Source organism: Schistocerca nitens, chromosome 9 (assembly GCF_023898315.1).
Source record: "Schistocerca nitens isolate TAMUIC-IGC-003100 chromosome 9, iqSchNite1.1, whole genome shotgun sequence".
NCBI lineage: Eukaryota > Metazoa > Arthropoda > Insecta > Orthoptera > Acrididae > Schistocerca > Schistocerca nitens.
Genome location: NC_064622.1, coordinates 53,967,824 through 53,983,849, shown reverse-complemented (window position 1 = coordinate 53,983,849; position 16,026 = coordinate 53,967,824). Strand labels below are relative to the sequence as shown.

Here is a 16,026-nt window from a genome sequence, read left to right as displayed (position 1 = left end):
TACGTTCTGTAACCTGGTGAAGACAGAAAGTGAAAATGGTGCTTCTACAAGAAATATGATCCATTGAGTTCTCTAGTATGTCGTATGTTTTCTTTTCCAGCACTCAAGGCCAAGGTGCAGGTTCGCCTGGAATCCTTCTCCACCTACTGGCGAGACACTGCGCAGCTGTACTCACTTGGTGTTACATACATTTCTCAACTGTTCATTCCACTCGCATTCGAACACATGGTAAGTAATGTTTCTTTTTTCCTTGTTTGGGGTGTGCTGTATGTAGTGAGTTGTCGTTTCTCGGAGCCTGTTTCCTATTTTATCTGGTTCACACTGTAGTTATCTTCGTCGCTCTGAGTGTAAGTCTCTGTAAGAGTTAGGAACCCACCTCCACGTCTTTCATCTTTGTGGGTTTCTTAGACAGAGAGCGATAGCTCGGAATGGACTATGATAGGAAGTCGTCTGTACCTTTTCTTCGTACTTTCCCAGAACTTACTTAATAGAATTGGGAAACTTCACCTCAAATACTACTGTACAGGCCAAAGCCTCTTGACTACATATTCTTCGATAGTATAATTATGTTAATTTAATTTACAATTTCCCGGTTTTTGAGTTACCAGTTTAACAACATTAGATATTCCATTATATTTAATACACACTGTTTTTATTTATTACTAAATATGGTTTGTAGTAAATATAAGCAGTTAAGTCCAAGAAATGCCAGCATTGTGAAGTGGAAAAGTCACTTGATGACTTCCATTCACATGGTTATTCAGAGGATAAATATCAGCGTATCTATATGTAAAAACGTCTTAAAATTTATCAAACAAGTAGGCATAGCGGAGTTGTATCTGTATGTGGAAAGTATATGGCACACGTATATTATAAGGGTCATTTAGAATCAGTTATGAACTATGAGCCCACTAAATTAATGTCAACCTGGAAAAACAATGAAACTGGTAAGTGTGGAAACGAAAATCCAAAACAGTATAAACTGTCAAGAAATTAAAGATTCTGTTTGTTTTTCTTAAATCCTACAGCTAGGGACAATCGTTTAAGTAGATGCAATATATACCTCCAAAAATGTAGAAAATATGTCAAAATCGTTTGTAAGTGTGGAGAAGACATCTACTGAAAATCAAACACATAAAATTACCAGACCACAAGTCGGAATGTACCAGTTACACAGTAATACAAGAATCTCAAAATGTTATGTGAGCCTTGCAATCCAAAAATTCTTCTTAAATTTACCTACTTTTTCTCACGTTTTTTAATCATTTCCTTTCTTAAATTAATATTTTTTTCCGTGGTTAAATACCAAACCTATTGAACCAGATCACATTCGTCCAACTTCATGATTACTGTAGGAAAAATATAGTAATATAAACTACTTTTAAAAATTTGATGATGTTGTCTTTGGAAAACTTGAACAGAAAGAGAAGAAAACAAGTGATTTTTGATCAAGATTTTCCATTTATCAGTAAACTATTTGAGCAAGAAGAACAGGACAAGCTGTCGAAAAAAGAGTCATTTGACATTAAAGAAATAACATCAAGATTTTTTGATAATTTTAAAGTGTGTTCTGTTGACTGTAAAATAGCCTTTAATAATGATAATATTAGTAAGCTCATTTATATAACAAAAACCCTTAATTCTATGGTACAACTATATAAAAAGAAAATTAACTACAGAAAAGGAGATAAGCTGAATACAGGAAATACAAATCCAAAAATGTTTAATCAAATTAATACAAAATTTAGAACATCTGTTAATAATGAACAAACCATTACAGTTTTCTGCAATAAAATATGAGAAATATAAACATGTGACGAGTCTATTGCTATAGCGAATACTACAATTAGTATTCAAATGTTAGCGATTCCAAGCGTTACGGAGATGATAGATAAACTCCAGTGGAAGACTCTGCAAGAGAGATGCTCAGAAGCTCGGTACAGGCCTTTGTCGAAGGTTCTAGAACATCCTTTACCGAGAAGTCAAGCAGTATATTGCTCCCTCCTACGTATATCTCGCGAAGAAACCATGAGGCATACCGACAATCTTTCTTTCCACGAACTCTGCGAGACTGGAATAGAAGGGGGAACCGATAGAGGTACTCAAGGTACCCTCCACTGCGCACCGTCTGGTGGCTTGCGGAGTATGGATGTAGATGTAGCTGTAGTAGAGGTAGTAAAATATTAAATCTAGCTGATGATAAAAAGGTTGAAAAGTTCATCACAAGAATTACTGATAACACAAGTTAACAAATTTAAACTTTTTTTCTACATCTGGTTTGTAAATGGGTACCTTTACCTAATTTTGGGGTGCTGAATACACTGGTAAAATCAGTTTTCTCTATGATGTCAACATTTCCTAGACACACAGTATAATAAAAAAGGTAATAGCGAAAATTGACACAATGAAGTCAAACAAAAATACACATTCAGAAACGTTTGAAATCAATACTGTTTCTTAAGTATATATGTGCATGTGCCAATGAAAGGTCCAAATTAGTTCAGAAGATATTTTCACCTTTAATCGTCCTTGGTTTTTGAAAATTAGAAAAACGTGACGACGACCTCTTCTTTTGTTTGCCATTTCATCACTCTCGGTAATAACACCCTAGCAGTAGTCACCTATCATTGAGCGGTTCCAGTTGCCTTGGTAATGGTGTTCCATGGTAAGAATGGCTTGGTGAAAGTGTCACGACGCCCAACCCTTACGGCTCCCAAATTTTCCTGGAAGAAATCAACGTGACAATGTAAAAAGTGAATTTTAAGCGACATTCTACACCCCATGTTCTTATAGTTGTCCAACAGATCATTCAAAAAGGTAACATAGTTTTTGTATTTTCTGTTATCCAAAAAGCCCTTCACAACTGCTTTAAAATAAGACCTAGCAGCTAACTGGATATCTGTGAGTTTGGTATCGAAGGTTAGATCTTTCAGAAATTTTCTTATTTGACAAGAAGAAGGGACCGGTTGGTAGGACATGTTCTAAGGCTTCAAGGAATCACGAATTTAGCACTGGAGGGCAGCGTGGAGGGTAAAAATCGTAGAGGGAGACCAAGAGATGCATACACTAAGCAGATTCAGAAGGATGTAGGTTGCAGTAAGTACTGGGAGCTGAAGAAGCTTGCACAGGATAGAGTAGCATGGAGAGCTGCATCAAACCAGTCTCAGGACTGAAGACCAGAACAACAACAACATGGCCCAACAAATATACCCTCCTTCAGCTTTTCGTCACTTAATTTGGGAAACTTTTCTTTTAAGTGATTGAAGGCCTCACCTTCTTTATCCAGAGCGCTTACGAAGCTCTTGATAAGGCCCAACTTGATATGAAGGGCTCAACCAACGGGGTATTGTTCACATTTACGTTTCCAGGAACATATGACTGACTTCCTTATAGGGCATTACTTGACTGTATAGTGGTTCTTGGTGTCACGGCTGCCCCAAAGGCACAAAAAGCAGCAGTATTTCGTGAATCCAGCCTGTAAACCTGTAAGAGTGCAGCAACTTTTAAATCACAGCAAAGCTGCCCTTCATGATCCTTATATTTGATTGCCTCAAGCAGCAAAGCCATGGTTTCTTAAGTTTGTTTCATGTCTACTGCGTAAGCCAAAGGTACCGATGGGAATGCATTGCCATTATGTAGTAGTATTACTTTCAAACTGGTTTTACTGGTGTCAATAAATAGTCGCCACAACTGTGGATTATGTTGTAAACCTAGCTCCATCATCAGACCATTGACATCTACATTTACATCTGCATCTACATCCTTACTCCGCAAGCCACCTGACGGTGGCACACAATGAATCCTTCATATCGAAATACTGAACGAAGGAAGGACCTCTTGATCTGAAACAGGAAATTTTTGTCCCTGGAACTAGAAGGTTCCGTTGTTGCAGCCTCGACTGCAAGAGTTCAGCTTGCTAGCCTTAGATCGCGTACCAAATCGTTCAGTTCCTTTTGATAAAAGAGCTGGGGCGAAATGTCATGATACTGAGGGCAGTACTCTTCTATATGTTCAATACTTTCTGATTCACTTGACATGGTGTCTGGTTCTGTGGCTTTCAAGTTACAGAAAAGAACAGGCAACCCCTCATCATGGGGCAAAGGCAAATGCACTGAGATACTTTTGGATACTTTATTTTATGTCTAGTGTTGCTTGAATGTCCCAAAATATTTGTAAGACAGAAGTAACAGGCTGAATAATGGTCATTAGGATCACACCACGCCATCGGAACAGCGAATGGCATGGCTCGGCGTTTTCCTTTCAACCACTCAGTTAAGGTTGTGGTATAGGTTAGTCAGGGCATATGAGGTGCAACATTTTTATCTTGATCACCAATGGGACAATCAAAATACAATTTATATGCCTTCTTAACCAATGATTGGTTTTCTTTGGACTTTCGGAGTGAATTTCCCACACATAACAAAAGTTTTTGGGGTGGTTTGGAAAGCAACGAGATTTACTTGTTGCCATTTTACTTAGTGTAAGTTTTAAACATAAAAAGTTTGCACTTTCTTTCACAGGAAACATTCACTGAGGTTCTCTTTCATACCAACCATTTATTGACGATTTGTAGATCTTCTAGCTCTCCTCAGCAAATCAAAAACAAACATTTAAACATCAAAACAGGACAGTAAAAAGCGAAATACTGAAAACGAAAAATAAAAAGCCTTTAAAAACTAAAAAAATTGTACGTGCTAGAACACTTTGAAATGTGTATTCAGTTTCTGCACACCAGAATACATACTAGTTGATGTATCACATCCCAGATGCAAACTGGCTGTTCACGAGTGTAATTATAATCTATGCTGTCCTAGAACTGTAACAGTTGTATTAACACATCACACAAATATTATCTTAGGTAGATGACTGACTGCAGCTGATATTAAGAAAAAATTGGAGAAGGGGGTAAATCAAATTACAAAAAGAGTTAACTAACATATTGTGTAACCAATTAGGAAAATACAATGACGGTTTACTCTAGAAGATATTAAAAACTTTGAATCACTATTACATACCAAAATAACTGATGTTAAATTCTGAGAACTACCACTGCTCATATGTTCCATCGAAATAGGCATGATGTAGATCCACTACACCTCACAAGATGACACACCAAGTCTAGCAGCTGACCTACTAAAAATAGAAATTGCCCAGTTGCTGCTCACACCTCCACTGAAACGTTCCAAGTTTTTATTACATTTGTGTTCATGGACCATATTGTCACAATCTTTGCACTGTTTCGTCATACATTTTTAGTCCAGCGCCTTGCCTGTATCTACAGACGTAACTGTGTCAATCCCATTCAGCGATGGATGGAATCTTTTCTGTCAGGAATCGTTAAATGCAGCAACAATGTCAGTAGATTGACAAATATCTAAAGTTACTTTCGCTGCCCTCTGCATAGATGTTTCATTGGTTTCCGTTAGGGCAGCATGCAAACGTTCATATTACTTCATTTGACAGGTGGCAGTGGGAGATCTAACATAGCACAGAATATGTGGACCACTTTTCTTGCATATGCAATGCACTTCAGGGCAAAAGCAACGCAAATATAAACTTCGCTGTATTTTGTGCATGTAACAGGATATGTCACTGTACATTTTGTTACTTTAAACACTTGGCATTCCATTGTAAGTTTGCTGGATAGGACTCTTCGTCCTCACTCTTCATCCTCACACGAAATTTTTGAACTTTTCACTATTGCAGTATTTACGTTTAGCAACAAACAAAACCACTTCTGTAGACTTGGACTTACTAATTAAAATATAATCGTTATTTCACTGTTAACAATACCAACATGTTGTTGATTTTCGGTCAGATGTTTCAACTTGCGTTTTGAAGCATTGCCCAGCAAATTTTTAAGCCTAATCTCACTTCTCTGCGGCATAACAATCCCCTCACTTTTACGATTTCAAGCAGCATGCTTGTGTTGATTACTTTAAAATATATGGCTGCAATTAAACTTCTTCGTCTTGGGCATTTTGGGATGAAAAAGGTTGAAATATGCAATCACTACAAAAAGTTAGCAACAGGAAAGTGCACGAAAAACGAGAGAAAAGTGAAGTAATCTACTTGTATCGACAGAAAGATCCCTCCACATAGTACAGTTGATGTGTTCAAGACATTACACAAACGAGTTGCTATGGAAACAGTGGTACCAAAATTTAATAAAGAAAAATTATAGGCAAGATTTTGTGTTTGACTGTAGTCTAAGAGCTAGGCATTCACACACCACATCTGCTTTAGAAAGGCATGTAAAAATGATATGATGGCTCTCATACATATAAAGTACATATCTTTAGCATCAGAAACAATAGCAGAATTTTATTCAATAAAAAAATCCAATTTTGGACACTCACGATGTAAGGATCCAATTAATGATCACTGAGTAGCAGATAAATTTTCCTTGAAAATGTCACATACTTCATGGGCTACCCTTAATTGACGAGAATGTTCCATTTTAATAGTGTCGATACCAACTGTAAGAGCTACAATCACATTTCCAACCACATTTTGGTCTGAACCTTCTGGCATTACGTTGTATTTAACTATCTTTTATGAAACGGATATTTCTTTTGGCATAAAATTTATTTCACTGTCATTAAAAATTGCATTAAAAATTTTTTTATCTGACTTTTGAAAGACATGGTAACAAAAGATTATTCACAGGTAAAACACATTTAAATTTAGTCAACCTTCATGCTTACTAAAAGTAACAATATTATAACTATCTAACACTTCATTAATAAAATCCTACATAATATCAGTATCATAATTAAAATCCACAAAAATAGTTTAAAAGCTTTAAGAATAAATAGTGAGCTCATTAACTTAGTCTGTCTTTCATTTTGTAAATATCACAGATTTTTTAAATTTTTTCTTTCTTTTCTTGCACCAGGCATATAAATAATTCTTATATTTCTATCCAATATCTCACGCTGAGTAAGGCTTTTACATAAGAGGGTAACAGTCCCACTTCTTAACAATGATTGTTATAGTTAATTTCCATATATCTGTTTAAGAATTTTCTTCTCATATTTTTGTACTTTGTAACAGACTTGGATACTTGGATTGGTAAAAATCATACAGTCATGAATGTGTTTAATATACAGCAACAGTATTTAAGTTTTAATAAAGGATAAAAACTGCAAACTGCTGGCATAAAATTTTTTAGCATTCATCTTGTTTCGACACTGATTAAGGGTATCTTCGTCAGAATAACTGTAGTTCCCTACAAAGTTTTTTAGTTCATGTAGGTGAATCAGGAACATCTGAAAAACCTTCAGTAGCACAAGACATACTAAAAAACAGAACAGTTGTTAATTACTTATCTACATATTGCATAGAAAAATAATAAAACTGACAGAATGAGATTTTCACTCAGCACCTGATATGAAACTTCCTGGCAGATTACAACTGTGTGCTGGACCGAGACTCGAACTCGGGACCATTGCCTTTATCGGGCAAGTGCTCTACCATCTGAGCTACTGGAGCATGACTCACAACTTCAATTCTGCCAGTACCTCATCTCGTCGTAATGTATCAGATCCATATCAAATGGGGTGCTCAAATCAAATAAACATAAATTATTTTGTGAACATTAAATGATCAAGCATAACAAGCCGCTATGACTGACATCAGACTGAATTGTTTGTCAACTGATTATATCACTTCGTGGAAACAGTGCTGTGTGCGCCATGTATGGGTTGCGAAAAATTAAAGTGCTACAAATTTATTTATAAATTAATTTAATTATAATAATTGACCAACTTTAATAAGAAGTATAAAAATGTGTTCTAAGTGATATTTATAGGAAGTGCTGAAAATTGAAGCAGAGGTTGATATGCACCATTAACTCAGGGTAGATAACATTAAAGTGCTCAAAGCAATTAGAATTAGCATTGTAGGGTAAATAATTACTTGGTCATTAACAGAATTAGGAATTAAAATAAGAGCTTAGAATCTGGTCAACATACAAAATTACTTTCATTCGATACTAACAACTCATAAAACGATGAAGCTGTTCAAAGAACCCTCAATGTAATAGAAAGTAGCTTACATGCCTTTAAAAAAGGTACTTATGAAGAAAAAAGTACTCATCTCATTCACTTACTTGATAGTAGTGAAACAAAACCGCTTTGAATATAATGGATTAAATATAACAACAACCTGCCGGCCTCACAACGAGCAATCCGTTAATAGGCATCTTTATTAATTCACTAAAGACTTTTCAGTCTTTATGCAGCAGGTTATCTTGGTATTCAGTCATGTTCTATGTATGCAGACGATGTCCTGGTTGTTTGCATCGGACATGATAACGGAACTGATCACTTGTTTAAGATTCATAACAAAATCAATGAAAAAATTCTCACCTGCGAACTAGAGAACGAGAAAGTTCAGCTTAATTAATTGAATCTCACTTGAACTACGATTAACGATAAGACCTCTTTCGATATGTTTCGAAGAAACTAGCACAGACCATATGTTATCCTCCGGCTCAAAACAGCTCCAATTTCACAAACAGCCTTTTTCCATTCAGCCTTTCATAGGACTGTTGCAACGCTTTTATTTCCCAAAAGACGTAAGGTTAACATGAATTTCGTGAAAATTGTAGCAAGTAGTTATGACTGTGAATCTTGCAAACTCACTACTTAACGGAGAATTGCTAATAATGACAGTAATGGAGGCCAAATGTTTTCCTCTGTGCCGTACTTAGTAACCTTTTGCTAAAGAATTCATTATCTATTAGACGAAAGGTAAGGATACAAAGTCACTGTTTCCACTATTAATGGTTACTGGAAGATCTAATTCACAATATGATATCTTCGATTACCCCTAAGCATAATTCAGGAGTCCATAAAATAAACTGTGATACTGATTCAGTTTATTACACAGGACAAAACGGAAGGGCCGTCAGTGTCAGATGAAATCAGCATTTATAAGAAAAACAGGGTGCTAATGTGCATAATTAATCTTATCTATTGAAGACATTAAGGCTGAAAATGAGCCAGTGATCATATTCTTGGCACTTTATTTTACATGTCCGGCCTGATCACGCAAACTTTTACACTTCACTATTATCGGTTTCGGCTACTGCCATCTTCAGATCATAAAATATTCTGATGTAGTATTAACATGAAACTAAACGTGAAGGTGCATAGTAAGTAAGAGCACGTACCATGTACCTACATGTTTAGTTTGACGAAGATATTACATCAGAATATTTTATTATCTGAAGATGGCAGCATCCGAAACTGATAATAGTGAAGTGTAAAAGTATGTGTGATCAAGACGGACCTGTAAAATAAAATGTCACAATTAGTCCATTCCGCATAATTCACTTAATACAGGACACAAACCGAAGGGACCTGATGCAGTTACTATTATTGATAAAGAAAAGAGTGGTTATAGACTAAACAGACATGAAGAGCTGGACATTTCTAAGCATGTGTATGGTAATGATGCACTCATTGCTTTCAACGAACAGCTGTAACTTTGGAATAAAAGCTTCTTTAACGGCTTCAAACTGCTATCCGCAACTTTTTGACATAATGTCGTTCTTTGGCTGAAGATCTTTACACACAGTTGTAAGATTTCGTTTTCATCCTCTTTTAATTGTTTCTGCAGTGTTACACAGCTGTTACTCCTGCTACGAAAATTTTGTTTACATTGAGCTCGTAAAGGTTATCTATACTGGGCAGATGGTGTGTACCAACTTCTGCTTCAGTTGGCAGTATTTCTGTATATTTCCTTAATCACCTATTTTTATACTCCTATTATTAACCTTGATCTCTCGCTATAAGTATTTTTGTTTATAACGTAGCACAGTGATGTTCTGGAACCGTACTGCTTCCTGTGCTTAGCCGTGTTGGTGGTCTCGAACTGCTGTAATCGAACATTCTGTAGAGATCTTTCACATGAGTTTATAGCACTGGCACACTTTTTAAGTTTTCTGCACACCGGCTGATGAAGCTGTGGATTGGAAAGGGTCACACAAACAGGAACATCATCCTCAGATTTAATCCAACAGTGAAAATCAGTTACTTTAAAACTGAGATAAGGCTTCACTGTGGCTGTGAAACCACAGCCTCTCTGTGCCAATCATATTACACAAATAGGTGCATGATCTATAAATTTAGTCAGTCAGTTAATTTAAACTGGTTTCAGTGTAGCTGTGACCTTACACAAAGGTGCATTACCTTTAAATTTTATAAAACAGTGAAAATCAATTATTTTAGTGAAGTTCACTCATTCTGCACGACTAACGGGTATCACAACAGTTTTTTATTTCTTTTCTTTCTTCTGACAAGATCATTATCCCGAGAATCTGCTCTAACTGCAATATTCGCAACCATTCCTCACTACTAACTATCGATAACATATTCTTTACAATACTAAACTCAACATTCATCCTTACAATCATACATAAGTAAAATTCAGTCATTTTTTTAGACATGTCATCAGTGAAGCGTTAGTTCTAGTTGAACTTGTCAACACACCGAACTCATTTATAATGTAGAATTTCTTCCCTGTAGACAATCGTTGACAAGAAACAAAGAAATCAGTAATCATAATTTACCTTCAAGTGCCAAGGATAATTATATCAACATGTAGAGATGAATAATTCCTCAACATGGGTAGTAATGCATGGGATTCCCAAATAAACAAAAACAGTATTAATAAAATATGTTCGTGGCCTTATACATCGATTACGTATAATAAACATTTTCATTATTACAATGTTCTGCATTATCATAGAAACGCGAAATATGTAAGTATTAAAATAACAAGTTATTTCAGCACTTGCAGCACGAAACGTTATCTGAACGTGATTAACTCAAGCACATCTAAGTAGGGATTAACAAATCCCTTCCAGATCACATACTCACAGACTAACATGTTGGTTTGGTAGTTTACAAGTATGAATATGAGATTCCACTGTGTGAGAGAGAAAGGAAAATAACATATAATGAATGTCCACATAACGATACCACAAGAGCTGTTACATCAGGATCGCTCTACAATCATGCGAAAGGTGGATACACCCTATTTTTATCACTTCCTGTGGGTTCACAATAAATACGAAACGTCTTCATCTGTAGCGGGTAATCAACCTCTCCATTCCTTACTACGTCGTAATTGCTAATGGATTTAGTTACATGAATACTTCTGAAAATTTAACTATCTGAAAAGTAAAGGATACATATCTTTACTAATATTTCTAATGAATTAGTTATAAATATTTAGACAATTTAACTATCTGGAAAGTGCAATATGCATACTATTACATGAACAGCACCTCATACGTAAATAGTAAAATCAATCGTAACCATTCTCTCCAAATTGTAAATAGTTTGATGGTATAGTCTCTGTCTGTACCATATTCCTAGGATCGGTTGATCTGAGCGACACAATCTCTGGATCAGAATTTTTATCAGTCCAGTGCGTAGCTCTATTACCACCTCCATGACCTTGATTACTGAGACGTGTACCATATTTGTTGTTTCTACTTATTATACAATTATTATTGAAATTCCTTCCTCATACATCCATTATTCCCTAACCACCACTTGTCATTTCCATATTTGACATATCACGAATTATTTTCCCGTTTATCATACGTTCCTCCTTGATAAGACCTCGAAACTGACATGATTCTTCTGAAAATTTCGCTCCTCAATGTTGTATTCCAGTTCCTGTAAAAAACTCTGAAAACTTCCTAAATCATCCTTCAAATGACCACAAGGCACAGTCTGGCGTAGATATTGACGTAACTTTGTGAGACAGACATCTCATCTCAGTAGCAACAAAAGGATTAAATAAAAACTGATCTTTCTGAAACATATGTTCAAAGAATTGAGCAGGACTGCTGAAACCAGAATTCTAAAAATTTTCCATCTTCAGGATGTCATACTGAAGCCTGTCATTCACTGTTTCAGACCAATATGCGGATAACAATAGTTGTTGGAACTGTTAACATGTTTCATAAAATCTAATTAATGCCTGAATTCAAACTGCGTGATCACTTTCTAGAGAACCACACAGTAATTCAAACTTATGGCTATCTGGCAAGTAGGCGGTAGGGGATAATGAAATTGTTCCAACGAAGCACAGGAAAGAATGGTGCTGAGCGAATTTTTAAAGACTTGAAACGTTTTTATAGTTAAAAAGTAATTACAACCGAAACCAGATATTTTCTCACTTTATACCTTGTCTTTATAAGTATTTCCACTACTCTGCTCTAATACTCCCTTTCACATATACGTCTAGAATTTGGCACACCTGAATTGTGTGTATGCATATATTCCTCAAATATTGATGTCTACAATTTTGTAGCTCTTTACTATCACCTTTACCAATCTGCTTTTCAATTTCTGAGAGTCTCTCGTTTAATACTTTCACTGTTTCCATACTCCTCTTATTGCTTTCGGTTTTCACATCTTTTAAGCTCAATTATGGTTTTATTTCCCCCTGTTCACCATTCGTGACCATGATCGAACTATTGGGACACTAAGTTGAATCATTCACTAATTGAGAAACCAAATGACCTATTTCATTTACTTTTACCCCCATTTTTTCACTCTCCTTTTCAGCGCTACGCCTTATTTCCCTCGAGTATCAATCTGGTATGGTCAAAAACTTGTTCTATCATTTGAGTAACAACATTTTGACCTTGAATCATCTCTATTCTTTGCGATGATTCCATTTTTTTTCAGTTTCCTTTCTTACAACTTAAAAATTATCGTGCAAATGCTCAACCTGATCGTTAATATGTAGTAGGAACGATTTTTCTGGCTCTTTAATAGCGTCAGACTAATTCTCATGACCAGAAATTTTACCGTCGAACTACCTTTTCAACTCTTTCCGTAACAACATAATTATTCATTCCAGTCTGGGCGACTTTTTCCCTCGCGGACACATACTTTTGTCCTTTTATATTATGCAGCCCTTCTCTTCAACTGAATGGCAGCAGAATTCTAAGACCACAGATTGGCTGATATTAAGAACTGCAGAACAGCCCCTTCCAGCTCTGCGCAGTCTGCCTACACAAACCCACAATAACAAGCGTTTCACATGTGTAGCTGCTCAGCGCCGACTAATTTACAACAAGATACACTGCATTACATGGCGAGACCGGTCAGAACTGCCCACGTCAGACCACATCGGACTGACTGACTCTCTACAACTGCCTCTCTTTCTTCCTTTCAAATTGTACTTGCTCAGCCGGCAGTGTGGTCGAGCGGTTCTAGGCGCTTCGGTCTGGAGCGGCGCTGCTGCCTGGGGCATTGATGTGTGTGATGTCCTTACGTTAGTTAGTTTTAAGTAGTTCTAAGTTCTAGGGGACTGATGACCTCAGATGTTAAGTCCCGTAGTGCTTAGAGCCATCTGAACCATTTGTACTTGCTCAGATAGCACGACCACGTTCTAGTTGTTCATCGGCCGATCACCGACTCCAAAAAGCACAAGTAGAACTTAAGCACTTCCCATGTAGCAGAGATAAATATCGGAATCGATCGACGTGCGATCGAAATATGAAGCAAACAGCTCTCCTGTATTCGGTGCCAGATTACGTGTTACGAATGAAGGGATGCCGAATCAATAGACACCCTTCAATCTGATCCAGTAAAATTACTTCTGCTCAACAAGAACGATTACGGAATTTAACTCTTCTAGTTTCTCTTCACATCAGTTAATACAGAGTGGTTATGATTAAACTTTCACTACTTAAGTCAGTGTAGATGGAAAATATTCACCGTATGAATACCCCACTTTACAGGAATTATGTTCAGACTGTGCCCTGCAGGATTCGCTTTGTTAGTAGTGTTAGTGTCATGACTTGCAGTTAGATGCCGTACTGGTGCAGGCAAGTGGGGTTGAAACACAGGTTAGGCCACGTAGGTCTGAAAAACAAGCGTCAGTGTGCAATACAGCTGGAGACAGGTAACATGGGTCTAGGGGTTTACCCGCGGAGCTGTTTTATCAAAACAGCTCTAGCACTGGAACTTTTCGAGAGTAGTGACGCATTAAAGGAGTACGGAGAGATCCTCTTTCACACCGCGGTTGAAAAACATGATTCGTATGTTCGAATTAACTGGCGCATTGTGAATCGCTCTTGGGCGACGCCGGAGGCCAGTCGTGCCATACATCGCTGAAGAAGTTGCTGTTGCCACAGCTGAGTATGCTGGACGCAATGTGCTCTCTTCAAACAGTGCGTGAACTGTGTCACAACAGCTGGACATCCATGGTCCACCATTCGAAAATTGCTGTGAACAAATTTGAAGTGATGTCTGTAATGCCGGCTGTCGTGGATGCAGGTGGCAGTCGCACTGTGCAACGTTTGTAACCTGGGACGTAAACATGGCACGCAACTAACAACGGAAATTAATACATGTTTCATTCAATTGTTTTTCCGTTAGTCCTCTTCCGCATGTCCTTACAAATATTTCAAAAAGTTTCGTTGTCCTACGGTCGCTCGTTTTTCATGTGATCGCTCAAGTAACGAATTGTTAATTATAAACACACTGTATACTGCTCGATATACCATCTTAACTACTCCTCACCTAAACATTCACGTTTCTCTTTCCTGCGACTCTTATGACCAGTTGTTAAGGCAGCCGATCTCAGCTTCCGACCCGATACCAGTGGCTTGTTCGCCAATGCTAGAATTGTTGCGACACGATAATGATCCAACAACGGCGAGAGACAGATAACAATGATGAAAACTTGAAGGTAACTCTCGTTGGCTAGGGTATGCAGCATCAACGAGTACAAGTGTTGAAGACACTGTGCTCTAACAGCAGTCACCACGCAGAATATAATTATATTGAATATGTCTTGACCAATGAAAATCTGTGCCAGACTCACTTGAAACAGGCTCCTATTTATCGTGGGCGTTCATCTTAACCATTGCGCCTTCTTTGCATGGCTCCAAATCCTACTGAAAGCGTTAGTGTCCCTGATGTTTCCACCTAACTGTATATAATCTGCCAGTCCTGCCCCAACTTGCCACAAAACCCATCTAGTAGCTAAATCAAGGACAAATCGAGGAAAGTTCATGAAATTTCAAGTGAAAATCAAGATTTTGTCAGAATGAGCGGTTTTTGTAAGAAATAAGGGGAAAAACTGGTGCTTCAAGGAAAATATTTTTATTTTTCTGACGAAAAAGAGCAAAACGAGCCCCACATACGTAAGCTTCGTATGTCTCACACATGAATGATTTTGATAATAAATATGGGGAAAAACTGGGCATGAAGGAAAACGTATATTTTTAAATCATTTTTCTAACGAAAAAGTTCAAAATGACATCCACATATGTAAGCTTTCTATGTCCTACACATGAGCTGTGTTTCGGGCTACTCTGGTCCTGTGTACACGACACTACATGAAGAGTAACTTCATACTTTACTGAAGTGTTGCATTTATTCAGGCCATTGTTAAGTACATAGGCGTTTTGCCAAATGGCTAGTTCTGTCTACGCATAACGTTGTACTGATCTCCATGTATGGCCACTGCATGGCCAGTCCCTTCGGTCCATAGGCAGAGCATTTTATTATTGTGTTTCTCAGCTGTTTCCTGCTGTATGACTGCGATGGTGCTAAGGTGGGAACGAGATAAAGACAGGGCAAGCAGGAACGCAAATTTGTTATAGGACTGAGCGGCTGCTAAAGCAGTATTTGGACCGCATCCGGGTTCCTGAGTCATTCAGTGCGATAACAAGACATGGAACAAACAGTTACATCAGCTGCGTGCAGTTCCTCTTTCTTTCAGTTGATTTGATGTTGTTATGGAGGCAAGAGCTTTGCTGTTCTTTTTCGTTTCTTATTAAAATTTCTCCTTAGTAAATTAAATGAAAAATGGAGCGGTTCACAGTCGCTTAACTTCGTCTCGTTTCTAGGGCAAACGGATTAACTAGCTACGGTAAACTAAGAAAAAATTACATAACTGCATTAATTAAGAAACATGTAAATATTCAGAAAATAATTAAAAAAAATGGAAGCGACTGCCTTTCTGTAAATGAATCATAAA

The 16,026-nt window shown here is 37.1% G+C and overlaps 1 protein-coding gene across 1 annotated transcript in view; it reads left to right on the top strand.

Moving 5' to 3' along the window:
* Positions 1–16,026, top strand: part of LOC126203406 (uncharacterized) — a 169,160-nt gene that overhangs the window by 85,321 nt on the left and 67,813 nt on the right. Inside the window, exon 4 of the mRNA XM_049937710.1 lies at positions 101–228. Coding sequence (XP_049793667.1) covers positions 101–228 — 128 coding nt within the window. The remainder of the gene's footprint in view (positions 1–100; positions 229–16,026) is intronic.